We start from the raw sequence: 26,195 nt of genomic DNA on the forward strand, positions 1-26,195 counted from the left end.
GACTTCAAACTATAAATCAACTTAAAATAGAAAAAATGTTAAATTATGTTGGATCAGAAAATTTATTAGAAGAATTTAAAGAAGTTTTTGAAGTTATAGGTTGCATTCCAGGACAATATATAATTAAAGTTGACAGAAATATTAGACCTGTTATTCATGCAACTAAAAAAATTCCATTTGGTATAAGAGATAAATTAAAAAGAAAATTTAATGCATTCGTAGAACAAAAAATAATTGTCAAGGAGAATGAGCCGACTGAATGGGCCAATTCTCTTGTTATTGTGAATAAACCAAATGGTGATTTTAGACTGTGCATTGATCCAACTGATTTAAATAAGGCTACATATAGGGAACATTTTCAAATACCTACATTCGAAGAAATCATAAAAGATTTAAATGAAGCAAAATTATTTTCAGTGTTAGATGTAGCCAATGGTTTTTGTAATATTCAGCTCGATAAAAAAGAGTTCAAAGTATGCACCTTCAATACTCCCTTTGGAAGATATCGCTTTCTTCGTCTTCCTTATGGCTTGAAAAGTGCTAGTGAGGTCTTCCAAAGGAAGATGTTGGAGTGTTTCGAAGGAATTGATGGCACAGCAATTTATATTGATGACATTTTAGTGTGGGGTTCAAATAAAAAGGAACATGATGAAATATTAAAATTAGTATTAGAACGAGCAAAATTGAACAATGTCAAATTTAATAAAGATAAATGTAAATTTAATTTTAACAAAATAAAATACTTGGGACATATAATTAGTGGTCAAGGTATACAACCTGAAAATAGTAAAATAGAAATTATTAAAAATTATCCAGAACCAAAATCAAAAAAGATATTCAAAGATTTTTAGGTAGTCTGAACTATGTTCATAAATTTATTCCAAATTTGTCTGATCTAACTCAACCTTTAAGAGAACTTCCAAAAAAAGAAAATTGTTTTCAATGGGAATATCATCATAAAGAATGTTTTGATGAATTGAAAAATATTTTGACTTCACCGCCAGTGCTACAATATTATGATTCAAAATTGCCTATCACATTAACAGTAGATGCCAGTCAATTTGCTCTTGGCGCGGCACTACTTCAAAATAATAAACCAGTAGCATATTCATCTAAATCTCTTACACCTACCCAACAAGCTTATGCTCAGATTGAAAAAGAGTTACTTGCTATAGTCTTTGGTTGTAAAAATTATCATCATTTTATATTTGGAAAAGAAGTGACTATTGAAACTGATCATAAACCTCTTATAGGCCTATTCAAAAAATCTCTAATTCAATGTCCCATGAGACTTCAGAGAATGCTGCTTGATCTTCAAAAATATAACATTAGTATATAAGGCAGACAAGGAAATGTACATAGCTGATGCTTTAATAGAATAAGTATAACAATTTCACAAGAAGAAAATATTATTGATGAAGAGGAATATGAGACTCAAGTGAATTTTTTGACTAATAATTTTCCAATAAGTCATGATAAGCTTGAAAAATTCAAAATTGAAACAAAAAAGGATGAAGAGCTTCAAAATTTAATGGATTATGTAAAACATGGCTGGCCAACCTTTCGATCTCAATGTGAAGATGATACTAAATTTTATTGGAATATAAGAAATGAAATTGTTATAATTAATGGCGTTTTATATCGTAACAATAGTATAATTGTACCTAAACTATTAAGGAAAGAGATGTTAAATATTTTACACTTATGTCACCTTGGAATAACTAAAACAAAATTAAGAGCTTTAAATGTGCTTTACTGGCCAGGAATATCGTATGACATTAAGAATCTTGTTTTGTCTTGTCCAACATGTAATAGATTTTCGAGAAATAATTGTAAGCAACCACTTGTTATATTTTGATATTTGCTTCACTCTGTATTTAATAAAAGAGATTCACAAGTTCGTAACTCTGTTTATTCAGCAACATTTATTTTTATATTTTTTTTATTGACAGATGTCAAAAAGCAAACTTGATCTTTTTCTGAAAGCTGACCAAACTTCCTACTTGATTTATATTTTGTCATTATCGAATCTAATTCAACACCACTAGGTCTACATAAAATTCCTGGTTTGCCTTGGATAAAACTTGGTGTTGATCTGTATGAACTAAATAATGTTATGTATTTGATAGTGATTGATTACACTGATCGACAAAATTATAGCTTTGTTCTCCCACCTAAGGAAAATATATATATTTTCAATCTTCGTAGCCAAGGTATAAACGCACGATAAATAAAAAGTGGAAGTTAGCTCTTGTTGTTTTTTAATGATTATATTCATGATTTTCAACAAAAACAACGCATTATAATATTTGCAATGGTGTAAAAGATTCCGATCGCTTAGATCTTTTGTCTTTTCTGCTGTAGGACGACTCCAGTATTTCTCTAACGATGGACCAACAATAATCAGCAAGCATAGAGGGTTCCCCTTTGCCTTGGTAGCGTTTTTCGAATGACGCGATGTCTTGATGGAATCGCTCTCCATGCTCGTCACTTACGGCTCCCATATTTTGTGGAAAGAAATTAATATGTGATTGCAAAAAGTGTATTTTTAAGCCCGTTTGCAACAGCCGAGAATTCTCTAGAGAATTTGCTCGAAAATTCATGCGCCGTGAATTATATACCGTTGCATACGCACTTTCGGTAGAATTCTCTGTTCAGTTGCATACAAAATAATCTCTGCCGTTTTCTTGCGAGAATTTTGTAGAGAATTCTCCAGAGAATTCTCGGCTGTTGCAAACGGGCTTTAAGGACATGTTGCATCCCATTTTTTGATTAGCCTCTAACATCGTTTTGACGATATTTACATATTGCGGAGATTTGTGATTGCCAAGAAAATTTTTGGTCACTTCTACAAAGGACAACCAGGCTTCTTTTTCAAAGTCATTCAATGCTGCCAGAAACCGAACTTGTTTCAATAGTTTGTTTATTTTATAAAGTATCGTAGGGTACAGAAGTGCGAACATGGACAATTCATGCATGTCTTTTATTTTGATAACGGGAACTAAACAAACGTAAGTACTATTATTTTTGTAATAAGGTGAGGAATACCTAACAAAAAAAATATAAATCTCTTAGGTGGGACATGTTGCATCCCATTTTTTGATGAGCCTGTAACATCGTTTTGACGATATTTACATATTGCGGAGATTTGTGATTGCCAAGAAAATTTTTGGTCACTTCTACAAAGGACAACCAGGCTTCTTTTTCAAAGTCATTCAATGCTGCCAGAAACTGAACTTATTTCAATAGTTTGTTTATTTTATAAAGTATCGTAGGGTACAGAAGTGCGAACATGGACAATTCACGCATGTCTTTTATTTTGATAACGGGAGCTAAACAAACGTAAGTACTATTATTTTTGTAATAAGGTGAGGAATACCAAACAAAAAAAATATAAATCTCTTAGGTGGGAGAACCCTTGTTGAATAGTGTTATTTTCCAAAATTTATTGAAATACGAAAGCTATTTTCAACCACCAGTGCATATTTTCAATTCACGGAATACCCCAAATTTTGATTTCTGATGGGGGTCCACAATTCACAAGTCAAGAATTCAAAATTTTTTGTAATTAATGGGGCCCTAAACATGAAATGTCCAGCCCATTGTATCCTCAATCAAATGGTATGGCTGAGGGTATGGCTGCACCGTACACATTTCTAAGTGGAGCTTAGCCAAGCTCCACTTATATTTTAAGGGAAAGTTGAAGTGCACCGTAGAAAATTAAGTGGCGCTTGACTAAGCCATAGCACGGTATAAGATTTCGTGTGCGACGTTGCAATCCACCATAGAATAGGTCATATTTTCCATTTAAGATAAAGAAAAATGAGTTTTTATACGAAATTCTCTGTTCAGTCTGCTCATACCGGCAAATTCAAACTATAGATAGTTAGTTATTAGTTATATATATATATATATATATATATATATATATATATATATATATATATATATATATATATATATATATATATATATATATATATATTTACCTATTTACCGCAGGATAAATATATATATATATATATATATATATATATATATATATATATATATATATATATATATATATATATATATATATATATATTTATCCTGCGGTAAATAGGTCCTCTTCTAATAGCCCGATTTAGGTGACGCTTAAACTACGGTGCAGTCGGATTATTCAAATAAGCTACACTTAAACGTTAAGCTTAAGCGGTGCAGTCGGCCCTGAAAGGAGCATTCAAACTATCAAAAATTTGATCAGAAAATGTCAATATGATAAAAAAGAAATTAATGCTGCTCTTTTGGACTATCGTTTAACTCCAATATCTAATAAGATTTTGTCCCCCTCTGAAATTCTGTTCAAAAGAAAAATTAGAGGATTCTTACCAAATTTGAATTCAAACAAAAAAATGAATCTGAAGAAACAGATTCATCAAAGAAAAGCAATGGAATTCAAAAATGTATTTTGATAGAAGAACAAAACACTTATCACCTTAAAATATAGGTCAAAAAGTTTATATTAGTGAAAATGAGTTTTGGATTCCTGGAGTTGTAATAAAGAAACATAATTCATATTCATACGTTGTGAAAGAAGATGAAACTAATGAATTGAAACGTAGAAATAGGTATTATTTGAAACCAATGTATATTAATAAATCAATTTTATTATGATAGTGATGATGATGATGATTGTAACTTTGATAAAAAAGATGAAACATTGCCAGAAACTTCCAAATGTGAAATCGAATGTAAATCAGAAATTGAAAATGAGGAAAATGTAATTGATAATGAAATTGATGTTCAACCTTCAAGCTCTCGAACACCAGTCTCTCGATATGGAAGAAAGATTAAAAAACCTGATCTTTTATCCTATTAATAATTTGTAAATATAATTATTCTTATGTGAATAATATTGTCAATATTTATTCAATAATGCATAAATCAAAATTATTTTTTTTCTTTTGTAAAATAAGGGAGATGTAATATACTTGTGTCATTGCGCATCCTCATGATAAGTGGGGATGTCCTATGTAGAATGAAATTAATTAATAAAGGACAGTTTAGATCAAGACATGATAGAGATTATCATTAGCGAACCCACACAATACAATACGAAATATAACACACAAAGTTTCGAATGCAGAAGTCTTGCAACGCGCGAGTTGTACTACAATTGAGACTCAAGTAGCGAGGGCCCGACTCAGATGGAGCGGCCATATTCTGAGGATGCAAGACACAAGACTCCCCAAAATAGCTCTGTATGGCGAATTGGCAGAGGGAACCCGGAAACCAGGAGGCCAGTATAAGCGGTTTAAGGATACACTACATCAATCCCTAAAATCAATTAATGCCAATCCTAACTGGGAACAACCAGCGTCAGACAGGTCACAGTGGAGATCTATGGTGCACAGTTATAATGGAGACTCGAGAAGAATTCAGCGGCGGCCAGATCTGGTTGGCGACTATCCATGCCCGAAGTGTGGAAGGATCTGTAGGTCACGGTTGGGTCTCTTCAGTCAAAGGGGGGCACACAGTCGCGATTAGCCCCAAGAAATTATGAGTCTGTTCTTTTTTTATGTCTTTTTGTAGATTAATTCCCGGTAACGGGATACAGCAATGAATGAATGAATCCCATATGGTTGATGTAGTTGATGCCCTTTCAAACGAAAGCAAAACTGTTGAATATGTAGAGTCAAAATTCTCACTAGAATTTAAAAAGAAAGAAACTCGAGGACCTGAAAATAACGGTTTTTATTCAAACAAACAACAAAAACATATAGAGGCGGCAAAACAGGTAACAGTGCAGTCAACACTCATGCAACTAATTATAGGAACGATAAAAGGTGGCATCGATGTAAAAAGTTTGGACATTTCCAACGTGATTGCAGAACCAATCTTAACTGGCAGAAAAGGTCAAATGAAACATCCAAATATCCGAAGAGAGCTGATCATACGATGGTCGAATCAAACAACTTTGCTGCTGAAGTAATCTCTACCGATAGGACAGCATTTAATTCAAAATTACATAGACATGGCAAAATCCAATGGATTGTGGACAGTGGATGCTCAGACCACATGGTGACCGATGAGTACTTCTACAAATCTAGAAAATTAGCTAAGCCTATAAACGTTAAGGTAGGAGAAGTGTTATAAAATCTGACACTGTTGGTAATATTATTGTACTCTCACGAATGGTCGGCACCTTGACGTTGGTGTGAGAGCTTAAGTAAACTGTGATGATTCTTGCAGCGATGTCGACGTAACACTGTTTCGGTAGAGTCTCCCATGTCGATAAGGTCCAAGTTGACCGGTGAAAACTAAGATTGACCCCCAAGCCGTGGTGTAAGAAATCGTGCCCAGGGCTGAATGGCACCGGGTGGAGTGTGTCGCGAACGATTCCCTGGGGAAACCGGGTCGCATCCCCTTGTAAATAGACCTTCCCTCGGTATCGAAGCTCTGCCGAGGGCGACTTTTATTTCTTCGCTACTCGTGGGAACTATATGGATAGCTCAACGACAAAAAACAAAACCCCACAGGTTGCACTGCAACCTGACACCGAGGGCACCTCCTCTGGAGGGGCTCACGGTAATAAACCAATGAAGGCACCGAAAGAGGCCCCTTCAGTAAATGAAGGGGACTCAAAACCGGGGCCTTCATCGACCGCCGTCCCTAAAAGACGGAACCGCAGTGGTGCGGAAAAAAGAAGAGCGAGAAGGGCTCGCGCAGACTTGGCTGGTCAAGCGACTGGAGGGTCTGCCGCCGGGAACTCTCCTCTTCTACGGGCAGGTGGCTCTGAAAGGGACGCCCTCGAATCAAATACTCCACCCTCATGCGAGCGGCCGGCGAAGAAGGCGAATAGCCTTCCGAACAGGCCCTCTTACAATGAGTTAGCGAGTTTGCCCCTGAAGGCAGCTCTCGTTCACGAGGGCTGGCCAGAGAAGGCACTCTCGAAGGAGGAATTCGACACTGTGGAGCTGGCGGTGGCTTCCGCGATGGACAAGATCCAGACCGGCCAGCCTTACCCGTCGTTCCGCAATGTTGAACTCAACCACCAGGGGGCCATCATAGCCTCCTGTGTGGACACGTTCAGCAGAAACTGGCTACAGGGTAGCCTGTCGAAGCTGAAACTTCCTAAGGGACTCCGCCTCAAGATGATTGAGATGGGGGACCTGGAAAGATTAACGAGAGTAAGTCTGTGGGTGAGGGGTGCTCAGAGCTCCACGCCTACGGGACTTATTCTCAGACGAATAGAGATGTCGACTCCGGCCCTCAAAACCAGAGGCTGGAAGGTCTATAACAGGGTTAACAAGCCTGAAATGGCACAGGTCATCCTTGGTGTGGACAAGGCGTCTCTCGAGGTCCTGAAGGCCTGCAAACTCCAAGTTGGGGTTGGAATGCGGATGGGCACATTCAGGCTCATCCAAGGCCCAGGACGGGTGACAGATGCTCCACCCTCTTCGACTGCACAGGCAGCTCCAACAACGGGGCCCAGTGCTGAGCAGAAGGAGATCTGCACTCCAGAGGAGAAATCCTCTAACCCGACTGACCAGTCGGAGATGGAGGTGGACTCAACGAGGGCTCCCACCGAGCCCATGTCTCCCGTTGCCCTACCGGTATCTAAGGAGACCGGCGGGCGCGAGAGGGGTGGCGGAGGGGGGGGGGAACTAAGCGGGGTTCCACACCACCCATATCACCAGTAGATCCTCAAGGATCTGCTGGAATGAAGTGACAGTTAGCTGACTGAGGACAAATATTGCTCCTCATGGCTGCTGACATACACGTCACGCAAATAAACTTGCAGCACTGCATAGCGGCAACCGATATTCTTCGGTTGTGGCTGGCAAAGCTGCACACATTTTTAACTCTGATTCAGGAGCCCTGGATTAGGGGAGGCGAGGTGAGGGGCTTTCCTTCAAAGGTGGTAGGCTCTTCTGCTCGCAAAAGGATACAAATCCGAGGGCGTGTATACTTGCTTCCATTGATTTAAGGGCTCAATTATTAACAAATTTCTGTCTCAGAGATCTGGTAGCGGTTCAGATTCTAGACGGTTAGGACCGCTGAAGAATCTAGTGGTGTGTTCGGCATACCTTCCCTACGACTCCCCGGACCCACCGCCATCAAGGGAATTGGAGGAGCTGGTCGAATTCTGTCAACGGAAGGGATGGCCCTTGCTCGTTGGGTGTGACGCTAATGCCCATCACATTTTGTGGGGTAGCACTGGGGTCAACCCGAGGGGTGAGGCGCTAATTGACTTTCTGTATTCAACAAGTCTGAACCTACTCAATAGAGGTGATGAGCCGACCTTCGTTACTTCGAGTAGAAGGGAGGTGCTCGACATAACTTTGTGTAGCAGTTCCATCGCTGACTTCATCGAGAATTGGCGTGTTGCAACGGAAGTGATCTCTCTATCAGACCACCGACACATCTGCTTCACTATCAAAGGGAACAGAATTTCAAAGGATCCAGAAATTTTCAGGAATCCGAGAAGAACAGATTGGTCCAACTACTTGACAGACCTCTCTAACAACCTAGGACAGGAGAACCTTGTACCAAAGACCACGAGAGAATTGGACACTGCTGCTGACAAGCTGCAGGAGTGCATTATCTCGGCCTACCACAGCAGTTGTAGACCTCAATTTCGTAGACCAAAGGGTCAGACGAAGTGGTGGACACCTGAGCTGACAGACGCCGGACTTACTAGCAGGCATCTCTTTAACAGGGCGATGAGATCTGGCATTGAAAACGACTGGGACGATTACAAATCGGCCCTGAAGAGATACAAAGGACTCATAAGGAAGTCCAAGCGCGAATCGTGGAGGCGCTTCTGTAGCGACATAGAGGGTGCACCTGAAGCCAATCGGCTGAGGAAGATACTCTCTGCAGGAGGCACAGTCACGATAGACTACTTAAAGCTTCCTACCGGGCATAAAACATGCTCAGAGGAAGAAAGCTTAAGACATCTCCTATAGGCGCATTTTCCGGGCTTCACAGAGAACAACAACACGCAGGATGAGCGCCAACGACATGCCTCACGAGAGGACTGGAAGTTGGCTTCACAAGTGGTGACACAGTCTCGAATCCGATGAGCTATTAACGGATTCGAGCCCTACAAAGCAGCGGGCGAGGATGGCATAATTCCGGCACTTCTTATTAAGGGGCTGGATGTGTTGTCCTCCCCACTGCTCCATATACTCCGAGCGAGTCTAGCTCTAGGACATATTCCATTGCCCTGGAGGAAGGTGCAGGTTGTTTTCATACCCAAACCTGGCAAACCCACGCATACGAAAGCGAACGACTTTCGTCCAATAAGCCTTTCCTCGTTTCTAACCAAGACGTTGGAGAGACTGGTAGAAAGATATATCAGGGATGGTGCGTTACAGACGTACCCATTACACCCCTGCCAGCATGCTTACCAAATAGGCAAATCAGTAGATTCTGCTCTTCACTCGGTGGTCAACTGCATTGAGGACGGACTACATCACAAAGAATGGACACTGGCTATATTCCTGGATATAGAGGGTGCATTCAACAACACTGCGTTTGGCGCGATGCAAGCTTCTTTGTCCAAATATGGCGTGGTACCGACACTTTGTCGTTGGGCGAGGTTTCTGCTGAGGGATCGCAGCATAACTGCTCGGCTAGGCGGCTCGACAATCTGGGGCTCACCGGGAAGGGGATGCCCGCAGGGAGGTGTTTTATCACCTCTACTGTGGAATCTTGTCCTGAATGGGCTCCTGGTCGAGCTGACAAGGGCTGGGCTCGTTGTTGTGGCCTATGCGGATGACCTTGTCCTACTGATCAGAGGTAAGGAAATCAGTGTCATCTTCGATCTGATGCAGAATGCCCTGCGTATGATTGAACGATGGTGCTTAGAGAACGAACTCTCGGTCAACCCTGGTAAAACAGAGATGGTTCTTTTTACTAGGAGGAGGGTGCCCCACAACATCAAGCTTCCTAGCTTGTTTGGGATTGGGCTCACCCTATCCGAGCAAGTTCGATATCTCGGTGTGACACTGGACCACAAGTTATTGTGGAACAAACACATTGAGACTCAATCGAGCAAGGCTAATGTAATTTTTTGGTCTACTCGGAGAGTGCTTGGAAAAGGATGGGGCTTCAAACCATACATTATGCACTGGCTGTATACTGTAGTGGTGAGGCCTATCCTTACCTACGCATCACTGGTGTGGTGGACTTCCATGGGGAAGAATTCCAGCCGCACCATTATGACTAGATGTCAGAGGAACGCATGTCTAGCTATCACAGGCGCTCTGAGATCCACCCCTACGGCAGCTATGGAGTGTCTGCCGGGACTACCACCTTTGGACTTTGCAGTTACACAGGTGGCCATGAAGACAGCTCTTAGAGTTTGGGAACAGGGACAATGGCGCGATAGAGGACTATTCAGGGGGCATGCGAGGGCTCTCAAGATGGTGAGGGATGCCAACGCATCCCTTCTCCATAGAGGGGACCGCGCGGGCACCAGCTTCTATTTTGCCGAACCCTACAGAGTAATTGTCCCTGACAGAGACCTTTGGTCTACACCAAACAGGCTTCTTGAGCCCGAAGGTCCCACTTGGTTCACCGATGGCTCTGTGATGCCCACAGGGACTGGAGTGGGAATTGTGTATCCATCCCCCTAGGGAAGGACTATAGTGCAAGCGGAACTGTATGCTGTTCTAGCCTGCACACTGGAGAATATCCGCAGAGGGTACTCCGGAAAACACATCTATATTTGTTGTGACAGTCAGGGAACCCTGAAATCCCTTTCTGAGGAAAGGGTTAACTCAACGGGTGTGAAGGCAGCAACGGTTTTTTCATTTTCGCTTTTACCATACAGATTGTAAAAAACCCCGTTGCTCGGAATTTTTCTATGAAAATGGGTTCTTACCCACATACTAAACACGATCTATAGGGTGAAATAATTTGTGCATCAAAAACTACCCCTCCTTCAACCCTCTAAAGTCGAACTATCTTGATACAGTAAAAAGTGTGAAAAAAAAACGTTGCTCGGGGTTTTTTGATGGAAATGGGTTGTTACCAACATACTGAACACGATCTATAGGGTGAAATAATTTGTGCATCAAAAACTACCCCTCCTTCAACCCTCTAAAGTCGAACTATCTTGATACAGTAAAAAGTGTGAAAAAAAAACGTTGCTCGGGGTTTTTTGATGGAAATGGGTTGTCACCAACATACTGAGCAAGACCTATAGGGTGAAATAATTTGTGCATCAAAAACTACCCCTCCTCCAACCCTCTAATGTTGAACTATCTCGATACAGTAAAATGTGTGAAAAAAAAACGTTGCTCGGGGTTTTTTGATGGAAATGAGTTTTCACCAACATACTGAACAAGACCTTTAGGGTGAAATAATTTGTGCATCAAAAACTACCCCTCCTCCAACCCTGTGAAGTTGAACTAAATTGATAGAGTAAAAAGTGTAAAAAAAAACCGTTGCTCAGTATTTTTTGATGGAAGTGGGTTGTTACCAACATACTGAACACGATCTATAGGATGAAATAATTTGTGCATCAAAAACTACCCCTCCTTCAACCCTCTGAAGTTGAAATATCTTGATACAGTAAAAAGTGTGAAAAAAAACCCGTTGCTCGGTATTTTTTGATGGAAGTGGGTTGTCACCAACATACTGAACAAGACCTATAGGTTGAAATAATTTGTGCATCAAAAACTACCCCCCTCCAACCCTCTGAAGTTGAACTATTTTGATACAGTAAAAAGTGTAAAAAAAACCGTTGCTCGGGATTTTTTGATGGAAATGGGTTGTTACCAACATACTAAACACGATCCATAGGGTGAAATAATTTGTGCATCAAAAACTACCCCCCTCCAACCCTCTGAAGTTGAAATATCTTGATACAGTAAAAAGTGTGAAAAAAAACCGTTGCTCGGAGTTTTTTGATGGAAATGGGTTGTTACCAACATACTAAACACGACTCATAGGGTAAAATAATTTGTGCATCAAAAACTACCCCTCCTTCAACCTTCAACCCTCTAATGTCGAACTATCTTGATACAGTAAAAAGTGTGAAAAAAAAACGTTGCTCGGGGTGTTTTGATGGAAATGGGTTGTTACCAACATACTAAACACGACTTATAGGGTAAAATAATTTGTGCATCAAAAACTACCCCTCCTTCAACCCTCTGAAGTTGAAATATCTTGATACAGTAAAAAGTGTGAAAAAAAACCGTTGCTCGGGGTTTTTTGATGGAAATGGGTTGTCACCAACATACTGAACAAGACCTCTATAGGTTGAAATAATTTGTGCATCAAAAACTACCCCCCCTGCAACCCTCTGAAGTTGAAATATCTTGATAACTGTATCAAGTGTGAAAAAAAACCGTTGCTCGGTGTTTTTTTATGGAAATGGGTTGTTACCAACATACTGAACACGATCTATAGGGTGAAATAATTTGTGCATCAAAAACTACCCCTCCTTCAACCCTCTAATGTTGAAATATTTTGATACAGTAAAAAGTGTTGATATTTCAACTTCAGAGGGTTGGAGGGGGGTAGTTTTTGATGCACAAATTATTTCACCCTTTAGATCGTGTTTAGTATGTTGGTAAAAACCCATTTCCATCAAAAAACACCGCGCAACGGTTTTTTTTCACACTTTTTACTGTATCAAGATATTTCAACTTCAGAGGGTTGAAGGAGGGGTAGTTTTTGATGCACAAATTATTTTACCCTATGGATCGTGTTTAGTATGTTGGTAACAACCCATTTCCATCAAAAAACTCCGAGCAACGTTTTTTTTTCACACTTTTTACTGCATCAAGATATTTCAACTTCAGAGGGTTGGAGGGGGGTAGTTTTTGATGCACAAATTATTTCACCCTATGGATCGTGTTTAGTATGTTGGTAACAACCCATTTCCATCAAAAAACCCCGAGCAACGGTTTTTTTTACACTTTTTACTGTATCAAAATAGTTCAACATTAGAGGGTTGAAGGAGGGGTAGTTTTTGATGCACAAATTATTTTACCCTATAAGTCGTCTTTAGTATGTTGGTAACAACCCATTTCCATCAAAAACCTCCGAGCAACGGGTTTTTTTTCACACTTTTTACTGTATCAAGTTATTTCAACTTCAGAGGGTTAAAGGAGGGGTAGTTTTTGATGCACAAATTATTTCACCCTATAGATCGTGTTCAGTATGTTGGTAACAACCCATTTCCATCAAAAAATAACGAGCAACGGTTTTTTTTTTACACTTTTTACTCTATCGATTTAGTTCAACTTCAGAGGGTTGGAGGAGGGGTAGTTTTTGATGCACAAATTATTTCACCCTATAGGTCTTGTTCAGTATGTTGGTGAAAACCCATTTCCATCAAAAAACCCCGAGCAACGTTTTTTTTTCACACTTTTTACTGTATCAAGATAGTTCAACATTAGAGGGTTGAAGGAGGGGTAGTTTTTGATGCACAAATTATTTCACCCTATAGATCGTGTTCAGTATGTTGGTTACAACCCATTTCCGTCAAAAAACACCGAGCAACGGTTTTTTCACACTTTTTACTGTATCAAGATATTTCAACTTCAGAGGGTTGATAAGGAGGGGTAGCTTTTGATGCACAAATTATTTCACCCTATAGATCGTGTTCAGTATGTTGGTAACAACCCGTTTCCATCAAAAAACACCGAGCAACGGTTTTTTTCCACACTTTTTACTGTATCAAGATATTTCAACTTCAGAGGGTTGGAGGGGGGTAGTTTTTGATGCACAAATTATTTCACCCTATAGATCGTGTTCAGTATGTGGGTAAGAACCCATTTTCATAGAAAAACTCCGAGCAACGGGGTTTTTTCACTGTGTATCAAGATAGTTCACTTTCGGGGGGTTGGTGGGGGTAGTTTTCGATGCACAAATTATTTCACCCTATAGACTGTGTTTATAATGTTCTAAATAATCCATTCGTATCAAAAAATCCCGAACAACAGGTATTTTTACAATCTGTATGGTAAAAGCGAAAATGAAAAAACCGTTGCTGGAAACCGTTGCTGCCTTCACATCCGTGTTAACTCACACCTAGTAAAGGAATGCAGAGAGGCTCTGCGGGGGCTAGGTTCTGATAACATTGTGAAAGTTATCTGGTGCCCGGCTCACGCAGGACTTCCGGGGAACGAGAAGGCAGACAAACTTGCAAAGCAGGGAGCCCGCTCAGCTTTTGTAGGTCCAGGACCCGCGCTGCCTATCTGTCGTACATCTGTCAAGAACTTCTTTAATATTTGGCTGGACAGGAAATTTTCATCTGGATGGAGCATAAGGAGTGGTCTCAGACAGTCGAGGCTTCTCATTGAGAGACCATCCTCTGTGCCTGAGGTCAAAAAACTCTTAGCTCTTGAGAGGAAACAACTGAGTCTAGTGACTGGAGCAATGACTGGCCATTTGTTTAACAAACACTTAAATAGAATGGGACTGACTAGCCGTTCCCTGTGCCGCTGGTGCAGGAGCACGGAGGAAACGGTTGAACACATTTTGTTCTTCTGTATCAACCTTGAGGACTTAAGGATGACACATCTAGGAAACAGAACACCCACAGCTCCTATGGTGAGAGGGACACCTCTCTGTCGACTTGTGGCATTTTTGTCAGCATGTCACAGAGTGTAAGTCTCTCCAACTACAAGCGGACGAACAATGGGTCACGAGGCCTCAGTTCAGCCCGGTGGGGCACCGCACGTAGAAGAAGAAGAAGAATATTATTGTAAATTTTCAAATCAATAGTCTTTCAAAAAAGGTAGAATCCACAATGTATATTATGTACCAAAAATGAAAAGAAATTTATTAAGTGTATCTTGTCTACTAAAAAATGATAATACTGTAATTTTTCATGACAAAAAAGCAGAAATTTATAATGATAAAAATGAAAAGATAGCCATAGCGTTTGAGAATGATAAATTATATGAATTAAAATGGGAATATAATAAAAGAGGAACATGAAGAGTTAAATTCAAATAATACGTTAACTGAAATGACACAGAAGGAAAAATATCACAGAATTCTAGGTCATACAAATTTTAATGATTCGAAACGTTTATGTGAATTTCAATTACTCAAAGATTTACCCAAATATATTGAAAAATAGCACTTAAACTGTGAAATTTGCATAGAAAATAAAATTTAAAATTTAGTAATAATAGAACAAAACCTAATATAAACCAATATACTGGAAATTATTCATACAGATGTAATTGGACCAATAAATATTACTTGTTATAAAGGTGAAAATACATAGTTACTTTTATTGATGATTATAGTAAAATGGCTGTGGTTTACTGTATAAAAAAACAAATCTCAAGTGTATGAATGTTTTGAAAAATATATAAATACTATGGAAAATCAAACAGATAAAAAAATTAAAATTTTTTATTGTGTTAACGGTACCGTATATATAAATAGTTCCTTCTACTAAAGGTTTCTTTTTAAAAGCGTGTCCACCATACTCTCATGAACTGAACGGTGTAGCTGAACGATTCAACAGAACGCTCGACAGAACGTTAATGATAGCGCTAGATGTTTTCTAAGTGAAGCGAAAATTAACAAAAAGTTTTGGCCTAAATGTGTATACACAGCAGCATATATTGGAAACCGACTTTTAGCTAATACTAAAATAAAGAAAACACCTTATGAAATATTTTTTGGTAAAAGGCTGGACATTTCAAATTTGCATATCTACGGAAGTACAACATTTGTCAAAATTCCAGAAGTTATCAGATCAAAATTAAATCCCAAACCAATTAAAGGTATTCTTCTTGGCTATTCAGATGTAGGTTATAAAATTTCAGTTGATGATAAAGACATAGTGATTAGAAATGTGGAATTTATTGAAAAATGTGAAAAGGTTATTTCAAATGATGACAGTATAGTTGATAGAAGAATGAACTTTGAATCAGATAATGAAGACGAAGAAATAAAAGATACAATAGAAAACGATACAGTAACCGAAAATTTAAATGAAAATGCAGAACATCTTGTTGAGGAGGTGTATGATGAAAGAAAGAAAAGAATCATTCGGAAACCAAAAAGATATGATAGTAATCATAATTATGACCACAATTTAATTTCTTGTAATAACGTTTCTATAGTTCCCGATAACTTCAACGAAGCTGTTAACTGTAATGATTCTAAAATGTGGAAAGCTGTAATGAGATATGAGTTAGAAAGTTTAGAAAACAATAAAACTTGGTCTTTAGTTGATATTCCTAATAATAAAAACATAATTGATGTCAAGTGAATTTACAAAATGAAAACTGACGGTACTTATAAAGCTAGACTTGTTGCAAAAGGTTTTCAACAAGATTATATCGAAAACGAAGAAGTTTATTCACCCGTTGCTAAAATGAACACTTTAAAAATTCTATTATCTCTTATGCCGCCCACAGACTTCGTTCTTTTCCATCCGTTCGAATCGCCGCGATTCGAACCGTCGTTACAAAAGCGCCAAACACTGATTTGTGTGGTAAAAAACCGTCGTTCCGAATCGTCGGTTAAAGTATCTGTCCGAGCCTGATTTTTGGAACGACGGTTTATCGGTTGTCGTTCCAAACCGATAGTGTGTTGGGATTTCGTTCACAATCGGCGATTATTTTTCATTAGCGGAGAGCATATCGCGTCTAGACCATATTGCCGTACTGTTTTTGTATCATTTTATTTAGTTATTTCAATAACGATTGATCAGAAGACAGCTAACAAATAATTTATTACGGATTTCATCGATTTGTACAGGCAATTTACAGGATTTTTTTAATTTTTATCCGACACAGTAACCGCGGCCGCCACTGCTGAAATATATTTCCTCTTCTTGACGTACAGATCCGTAAACGACTGAAAAATAACTTAGGGGATTTACCGAAGTGTGTGTGCAAAACAGGATGGCGATCAGAATCGTCGGTTCAAATCGCGGCGATAAAAATGGATGGAAAAGAACGAAGTCTGTGGCCGACGTTACATGTGTGAATGAATGGTATGTCGAGCTGGATGTGAAGCATTTCTGAACGGAAAAGTAAAATCTGAAGTTTATTTATATCCACCTGAAGGTTACTATGTAGATCCGGATATAGTACTTTTGTTGAAGAAGTCATTGTATGGATTGAGAGTGCAAGAGATTGGTATGAATGTTTCAATGACTTCATTTTAAGTAAAAATTTTATTAGATCCGAATGACAGTTGTTTGTATATTTATAAGGTAAATGATAATACTCATATCTACATTATTTTGTATGTTGACGATTTATTGTTGTTTGGTAAAATTTAGAAGTTATTAATCGCATAAAATCTATGTTGAAAGAAAAATTTTGCATGAAAGATTGAGGAAGAATAAAACATTATTTGGGAATTGAAATTGACCATAATGTTGGTGACAATCAATTATTCTTAAGCCAACAACAATATATTGAAAATCTTGCTTTTAAATTTAATGTAGTTGGATCTAAATTATATCGGACGCCCATGGAAATCAATTTAAAATTAAAATTAAGCGAACAGGTTGATGAAAAATTAAGATATAGAAATCTAATTCTAGCTCTTTTATATGTCGCTAATGGAACAAGACCTGATATATCTTTTTAGATCAATTATTTGAGTCGTTTTCAGAATTCTTATGATTTTACTCATTATAAGTATGCCTTACGAGTGCTCAAATATCTTTACCTTACAAGAGAACTTGAGATGGTATATACTTCAAAATTCCATAATTCTTTGGATGCATATGTAGATGCAGATTGGGCCTCGGATATAGTTGACAGAAAGTCTACTGGTATTGTAATACGTGTATGAGGAAATCCCAAAAACAAAAAATTGTTTCAAGAGCGTCTACTCATGCAGAGTATTACGCATTGGCAGAATGTGTTGAAGAAGTTTTGCCCATAAGAGATTTGTTAAAAGATCTTGGAATTACCGTGAATGAACCAGTTAATATCTTTGAAAACAATAATAGTGCTTTAGCTTTAGCCAAAAATAGAAAATTTTACAAAAATTCCAAACATACAGATTTTAGTTATTTTTTTGTATATGGTTATGTGAACAGAGGATTCATTAGTATCAATAAAGTAAACACCGATGATCAAATCGCAGATATTTTGACAAAGTCTCTGGGCAAAAATAAATTTGTAAAATTTCGGAAATTGTTGAACTTAATGTAGGAAAATGATATGTTTGATGTAATCCAAAAATCAAGGAGGTGTGTTAAATATATGTGATTTTTGTATTCTGTAATATTGTATTTTTCTATGTTCTGCTTATAACACTTCTATATAGTAGAATGTTCTAGAATACTTTCCATGTGTGTCATGATCAGTAGTAGATAAGTAGTATTAGGGTACGTACAGGGTGGGCAAAATTCGTTGTCTACTGAGGGGATCTCGAGAACTATAGCAGCTAGAAGAAAACGAATGACACATGCTCGAGCTCTTTTTTCTTGACTAATCCAAAACTGAAAACAGATCCAGCCTAACGTTCATAGATTTTGAGTTATGAACGAAAATTGAAAAATTGTCATTTTCAATGAAGCTGAAAAACTCGCTTATTCGAACTCGTATTCGAAATCCGTTGTTACATTCTACAGGCACTTTTTTATTAGGAATTCGAATATGATATTATCAAATTTTTCGATCCAGTCATTTTCGAGATACGACAGGGATTTCTGATTTTTCAAATGTAAACTATAGTTGAAAGTTCTTTCATCTTGCTGCAATTTTTTTGCTGATTTCAAAAATGTATCATATGTTGCTATTCACATGAATGTTACACGAGAAAAAAATTCAATACTTTTTCCTGCTTTTCGATTCTCTGTTGAATTATAAGTAGGCTGGGTTACCATAGCAACCGTTGAATATGCATTATATTTTGTGAACCTGAGCCTATATGATTGAAATCAAGGATTGCTGAATAAATATATCGATGATTAATTTGCCATCGTTTGTTCTCGCGATGTTTGGCATACTTTTCTTACGTTGGTTCACAATTCGAACACTACCGTTGACAGAAGTACCTATTTTTCATCATCTTACTTCTAATTCTTAATCTTAATTATAATTATAGATAGCTATCGTAGTTTATTTATAATATTACTGACTCCTTGAAGTTTCTTTCATAAATAGAAAAACGATAATTGAATAAATTTTCTTCTTTAATAATCAGACGAAAGTATTTTACTCTCTTTAAAAGGATATCGATATATAAAAGAAATAATTATTCGTCAGACGATGATTCCTATCGCAGAAGGTTGAGTTCACATAGGAGTATGTGGAGTTCACGAACCATAATGCATTTTCAACGGTCGCTATGGTTACGCCAGCCTACTGAAAATTCAACAGTGAATCGAAAACTCGATCGAAAAGCAGGAAAAAGTATTAATTTTTTTTTCTTACGTTATATTCATGTGAATATCGACATATGATACATTTTTGAAATCAGAAAAAAAATTGCAGCAAGATTAAAGAACTTTCAACTATAGTTTATATTTGAAAAATCAGAAATCCCTGTCGTATCTCGAAAATGACTGGATCAAAAAATTTATTGATATCATATTCGAATTCCTCATAAAAAAGTGTCTGTAGAATGTAACAACAGATTTCGAATACGAGTTCAAACAAGCGAGTTATTCAGCTTCATTAAAAATGACAATTTCTCAGTTTTCGTTCATAACTCAAAATCTATGAACGTTAGGCTGGATCTGTTTTCAGTTTTGGATTAGTCAAGAAAAAAGAGCTCGAGCATGTGCCGTCCGTTTTCTTCTAGCTGCTATAGTTCTCGAGATCCCCTCAGTAGACAACGAATTTTGCCCACCCTGTACATACCGAAGATTCATGGATGAGCGCGGTGGAGGTCGCGATCGAGGTTTACATCGATGTCTGGCAATACATGTCGAAGATGCTTTCCTTTCAGTCAAAGCTCACAAACGAAGTGAAAAATAAATACGTTACCCTGGTGTCCCTGGTGAATGTCACGTGATTTAAAGAGCGCCAATGAGCGTGCAACAGCTCGATCGCCATATAAAATTAAACTATTTTGTTCTGCGATCGACATCGCTGTAAACCGCGATGATAAGCGGCGAGGGTGAACGGGTGAAACATCCTTGGTATGTACGGTCTCATTAGAATATGAAGGTTTGTTTTGACATCGATGAAACGATCGCGACCGCGACCTCCACCGCGCTCAACCATGCATCTTCGGTATGAACGTACCCTTAAGATGGTGATGTCGATGACAACGAATGTCTAGATTGTAATAAGAGAATTCATATTAAGTTTGTACTGAAAGGGTTTAATAAATACGTAGTAAAAATATCTACGAATCGTATTATTGAACCAGATATTATAACAGTTTTCTTTAATTGTTTGCGAAAGGAGCCCACCATAGATTGAATTTTTTTGGAAACATGGTCTCGATGCGCTTCCAGATCAACTGTGCGATACACCTACTAATTCATCGTAACCTTTGTTTTTTAAATTCTTATTGATTTATTCTTTGGACTTTACTTTGCACAAATCTGGAGGCGATTTAAATATCTGGATAAATTCTGTTATGAATCCCATTGTGAATTGACCAAAATTAGCTATGTCTTGTAATCTAATCTCGTCTCAAAAATTCACATAGCGAAGCGTACCCTGCCCTGCAATGGCACGCGGACAAATGGGTGGTAGTTTGGAACGGGGTTCGCCACACTTCAGGTAAAATCATCTCCTAAGCACGTTTGCAACAGCCAAGGGCTGTATTCGGGTTCGGCTTTCTGACAGTCCGATAATTGTTCTAGGACTGCGCAAAACTGTTGCGCCCTAGTATTAAATCCTCGGCGCAATTCAAGAACCATTCTCGGACCGTCCGAAAGCCGAACCGAACCGAACCGAAACGAACCGAGGGGGGTGAAACTCGCTTAGAAACAACGTGAACCGCTAAAATGTGCTGACAAGGCTGCCGTCTAGCGGAACGTATTGTAAACAGCAGAAATGACGCGCATGCGCGTGAAATGTAATGTCATGTCAGTGTCAAGACTGAGGAAAAAAGTAAACAACAAACACCATTTTTTTTTGTATTTAAAATCCATATCCTGATACCAATATTTCATTCTTTCTTTTCATTGCCTGCTACGCATGTTGTGTACGCTCTGATAGTTTAAATTTTGCCGAGTTATTCTCCGATTTATATTCCCACAATGTCGAGATTTTGTTGTGTTCCCAAATGCATGATGAAGATTTGAGGGTTCTGGCTCCAACAAAGTGTTATGGGAGTGAAAAAGGGAAAGATATTTTGAAAGCAACAGAAAGAACAGTTTCTCAATCTATTTTAGAAGGTATGTAGTCTTTCGTAACTATTGTACAAAGTGTAATTGTTGGATTTTTCAGAATGTCAACCTTCAAGACAGGAAGATTCTGAAGAAATACAGTGGAAATATATTCCAGAAGGTATACAGTCTATTAGTATTTTTTCAAGTGTAATGTTTGGCATTATTTTTCAGAATCTCAACCTTGCTCAGTTCCGGCAACTCACATATCTAAGAAGAAAGGAGGGCCGATTGAGGAGCAGAAACATAGCTTTGAGGGAGAAAGTAATGATGTTGAAGAAAACAAACACCTTGGGTTGCCTCAACAAGGTGAACAGAACAACATTCAATTTTTTTATGTCTCAACAAATGAACCAAAAACAAAAGAAGAGGGGTCGTTGATACTTTCTTGATGACAAAAAAAGGAGATAGGTATTATCCTTTCATGATTCTATTTATCTCCTCATATTTATTTCATATTTTATATATATTAGCAATATTGTATTTATTTATTCTATTGAATTTATAAATCAGCTAAATGAATTGATCCTGTACATACAATTTTCTACTTTTCATAAATTTAGAAATTCCACACAATCTCAAGTACTGAAGGTAAATTGTTGAATTCCTTCAAATTAATTAATTTCTGAAAAGATTGCTACTCATTTTTTATATTGATTTATAATTTTGTTTTCCCATAGGGAAAACCGAATAGAGCCTTTACAGTTTGTTATATGTAATTGGAGTCCCATAGAGAAAACAGTATAGAGCCTTTACAATTTTGTTGTGAAACACATAAATTTACCAATATTACACACATATATATTTCTGAGTATTATTATGTAGAAATGAATATTGTATTGAATAAATTTTTCTTCATAACAGCATCATTATTCATTACTTTTTCACAAAGAATTCGAGTTTTTCATTAGATTTGGCGACAACAATCAAAGTTGTCGCCAGGTCTAATGAAAAACTCGCTGAAAACAAATGTTTGAATTATTACACCAATATTTCTTACCGCCAAAAAGAACCGATAGATGGCGCTGTCAGCATTCATTGAATTTTACCGACATTAATTTCGATACGTCTCAATAGATGGCGCTTTTACATGAACCAAATTTTTCCCCGGAGTTGCCTATCTACAGTTTGTTTATGAGCCGAACCCGAATACAGCTGAGAATTCTCCAGAAAATTTACTCGAGAATTCATGCGCCGTGAATTTTTTACCGTTACATACGCACTTTCGGTATAATTCACTTTTCAGTTGCATACAAAATAATCTCTGCCGTTTTCTTACCAAAATTTGGTAGAGAATTCTCCAGAGAATTCTCGGCTGTTACAAACGGGCTTTAAATCCGCTCCCGTTTGGCCGTGGCGCGTGAAGCCAGTCATACACGCACATTCTATCATGCGGTAAGGCGTGTAATCTTCAAAATCATCTCAAAAGTATGTCCAGCTATTGCCAATCAGATTATCATGCATATATTATTATGTAAATGTTTTATGGAATGGAAGATTATTGAGTTGGACCCTGAAACTGAATATACAGGGTTAGTCTTTGACTCGTACAAATATTTTAACATGATTCTTGTGGTCGAAAGAAACACTATTTTTCTACACCATTTTTTCCGATTCGGCGCCGATAAAAAGATAGAGCCATTTTATGTTATCATAATGAACTGCGCCACTCCCAAAAAAACAAAATTACCTTCAGAATAACTAGCTTAATCTGTGAGATGTGTAGTGTACACATCTCTGTGGATATTTCAAACAGAGTTGTACTCAGCCAATTTTTCAAATTTCACAGGCACCCTTTAATGTTTGAACATCAAATTACTCGAAAACGGCGCATTATACGAGAAAATATGAAGAATACTTTTTTTACGTAATAGTTATAATGAGTCCTAACACACACGACCTATAAGGTCGATTCATATTATACGTTCCACTCAGTTCAGGCCGTCGGAAGGATCATTAGGCGTTGACGGAGGTTGCGTTCATATTATCAGTCACGATCGTCTCAGTAACCTTCAGCTTCGTGTGTAGTGAATCTCCGGTTGCATTCGAATCGACCAGCACGTGACACATGAAGCCTTTCATTTTGATCAAAACAGTACAAGAACGACCCTAAAAATTATTTTTAAATCGTTAGTATTAAGGTGGAAACACATTATTAAAACGCGACGCGAGCTGACTCGTTTGAAACGGGTAGAGTGTGGGTGTATGGCGTCGCGTCGGATGTTTGTAGTATGATTCTGGGAACAACTAGCGTTAGACAGGTCACAGTGGAGGTCTTTGGTACACAGTTACAATGGAGAATCGAGAAGGATACAGCGGCGGCCAGATCTGGTTGGTGACTATCCATGCCCTGAGTGTGGAAGGATCTGCAGGTCACGGTTGGGTCTCTTTAGTCACAGGAGGGCGCACAGTCGCAACTAGCCCTAAGAAATTGCAAGTCTGTTCGCAATTTTATTTTTTTTTTTTCGTCTTTTTGTAGATTTATTCCCGGTAACGGGATACAGCAATGGAATGGAATGGATTCTGGTTTATAGAAAACGATACATTTGATTGGACTCAACACGCATCACGTTTCATCGCGTCGCGTCGCTTTTTAAAAATATGTTTCCGCTTTTATTATTTTCGTTGTTTCTCTTACATGCCCTATCTCATAGGACGTAAACCTTTTAAATTTTGCTAAATGAAACTGCCGCAATTTTGCCTGAAAGAATTATGTGCTATTGCTATTCGTCTAACAATAGTTAGACGAAGATGAAGGGGAACAAAAAGTCGGTAAAAAGATTGGGTGTCTAATCAATATTTAAAAGGAAAGAAGGTTCAAGGTGAATATTGGACATTATAAAAGAAATTGGTCCACATATCATGGCTATTTAAGAATGAACAGGAAACCATTTCGATTATATAGTGTAAAAAATTTTACAATTAATAAAAAAAAACTAAGTTCAAAGAAGCTTTCACGACAAAGAAAAACCTGCGATTGACTGAGCTGAACCGAACGGTTGCTTATTCATATTATACGTTCAGTCCAACCACGCGTACCGATAGGTGCTGAAGGGTTGGAGACGGAATATGAATTAGTCCATATAAAACACATTGAAAGATATTCTGGCTGAGCTGAACTGAACCGAGACGGACGGATAATATGAACTAACCTATAGTAGGTAGACGACTATTTCGTAGGAGGGCAATGCACACGGACGACAGTCTACCAGTAAAATCGGTGGTCAACGCACACGAAGTGACAGTCGGTGATAGTAACGGGAGATAGATAGGAATACGTTGAGATGTGTTGCAGTTCATTTGAGGCACCGAAGAGAGATAGGAAGAAATTGGATATTTTAGGTGCATCCAGTAATTTCTCAGCGTTTACTGAAAAGCCAATTTTATACCTTTTTGAATTTATCCCAGTCATCAATCAACTGAACACACACTCTCTCCCAAAGTTTCTTTTTCAGTATTTTATGCGAGTACTCTACTGTTGAGGTATCATACAAATATCTGTACCTCACAGATTAATTTTTCTATGTCTATGTCTATATCCATTTTAGGTACTGTACCTATTATTTAATAAGCACGCCTACATTAGGTCCTTTCGTATGCATAAAAAGTGTAGCACTTTTCTACACTTGTGAATCCTGGATCTCAACATCTAACGAGATGAATGATTGAGTTGGAGAAAACGGGCTATGAGCCTACAAGAAGAGGAAGAAGAAGAAGAAGATTTGATTTACACCAGTCTAGAGGAAGTGTAGTTTATCTATCCATAGTCAAAGGGAGATGTAGATAAACTACACCTTCTCTACACTGGTGTAAATTCAATCAGCATACGAATACTAAAATCGAATGTGGAAAAGTGCTACACTTTTTATGCAAACGAAGGGACCTATTAATTCACAGAATAGAAATCAAGAACCGACTAAACTGTCCTTCGCATGCGTTGAAACAAGAGAAACCTATATGCACATCTAAAAGTCGATGTGCGTTGGCGCATTAATGTTAATTAACGTAACACGTATGTACGTGTTCTGCATTTCAACCGACACAATAGTCGCCCATCGATTGTCGGTCGTGTGCGTTAGACCTGAGGAAACTGGAAGACGTGGGTGATATCTTGTGTTCGAAAAAGATTCATCAAAAAAATGGATAACTATGTTCCGAAATTCATTTCATTCGATAAAACCGTTTGTGAGAACTGAAAATGACATTTTTTTATGGTTGTTCCACAGCCTGTATCGTTTAAACCGAGCCGATTCGAAAAAAAGTGAAAATTATTAAAACAAAACAAATTAGATTGAGGTCGGAGGTCGGATGAACGCCGGAAGGGCGATGTATATACGGCCCATTATCTCCATCTCCATCATTGGCACACAATGAAAAGATGCATAGTCAAAGATCCAAGAGTTTTCCGTACTTACATTATATTTGTTATATCCTTATTTCGTGAGGCGTAAGTCTCAACCCGAGAAAAACGGCGGCAATACGCCGACAAACACGACAATAGTCATTTATGCATAAAGTCCGGAAAATAGATTTTTTTGAACGAATAGACAAAAATAGAGAAATTAATCGATCACAAATCGCAGATCACATTTGTTCTAATACGGGAGACCACATGATGGATTGGGACAACACTAAAATTTTAATGACAGAACCAGACCATTTTAAACGAAAAATTAAAGAGTCTACGTGTATTCTATTAGATCAAGATAATTTGGCAAATTGTTCGGTAGGAATAGATCATATTTGGATCAATTTACTAAAGAAGGAACTGTCATCCGGTAATTTCAAAATTAAATGAATCAACGTTTCTGTGCAGTCTCTGTTTCTGTGTGTTGACAATTAATGTCAGACAAAAAGCGACAATTCAGAAGATTTTCAAAAGTAGATTTTTTCGTCTGATGAAGGA

At 38.0% G+C, this 26,195-nt stretch overlaps 2 protein-coding genes across 3 annotated transcripts in view; one reads left to right on the forward strand and one right to left on the reverse strand.

Annotated features, from left to right (window-relative positions):
• LOC123314470 (peroxisomal membrane protein PEX14) overlaps positions 1-26,195 on the reverse strand; it is a 76,676-nt gene that overhangs the window by 42,072 nt on the left and 8,409 nt on the right. The gene's annotated exons all lie outside the window — the stretch shown is intronic.
• Positions 20,881-21,770, forward strand: LOC123314471. Its single transcript, XM_044899782.1, has 3 exons — positions 20,881-21,298; positions 21,351-21,410; positions 21,464-21,770. Exons 1-3 carry the CDS (start codon positions 21,187-21,189, stop codon positions 21,679-21,681), a joined length of 390 nt encoding a protein of 129 aa, XP_044755717.1. The 5' UTR covers positions 20,881-21,186; the 3' UTR covers positions 21,682-21,770.

The sequence above is a fragment of the Coccinella septempunctata genome, chromosome 5, assembly GCF_907165205.1.
Source record: "Coccinella septempunctata chromosome 5, icCocSept1.1, whole genome shotgun sequence".
NCBI classification, from domain to species: domain Eukaryota; kingdom Metazoa; phylum Arthropoda; class Insecta; order Coleoptera; family Coccinellidae; genus Coccinella; species Coccinella septempunctata.

Coding starts and splice junctions, on each gene's coding strand:
- LOC123314471 (XM_044899782.1), top strand. CDS start 21,187: ATGCATGATGAAGATTTGAGGGTTCTGGCTCCAACAAAGTGTTATGGG. Junction 21,299..21,350: donor TTCTCAATCTATTTTAGAAG/GTATGTAGTCTT, acceptor TGGATTTTTCAG/AATGTCAACCTTCAAGACAG. Junction 21,411..21,463: donor GTGGAAATATATTCCAGAAG/GTATACAGTCTA, acceptor ATTATTTTTCAG/AATCTCAACCTTGCTCAGTT.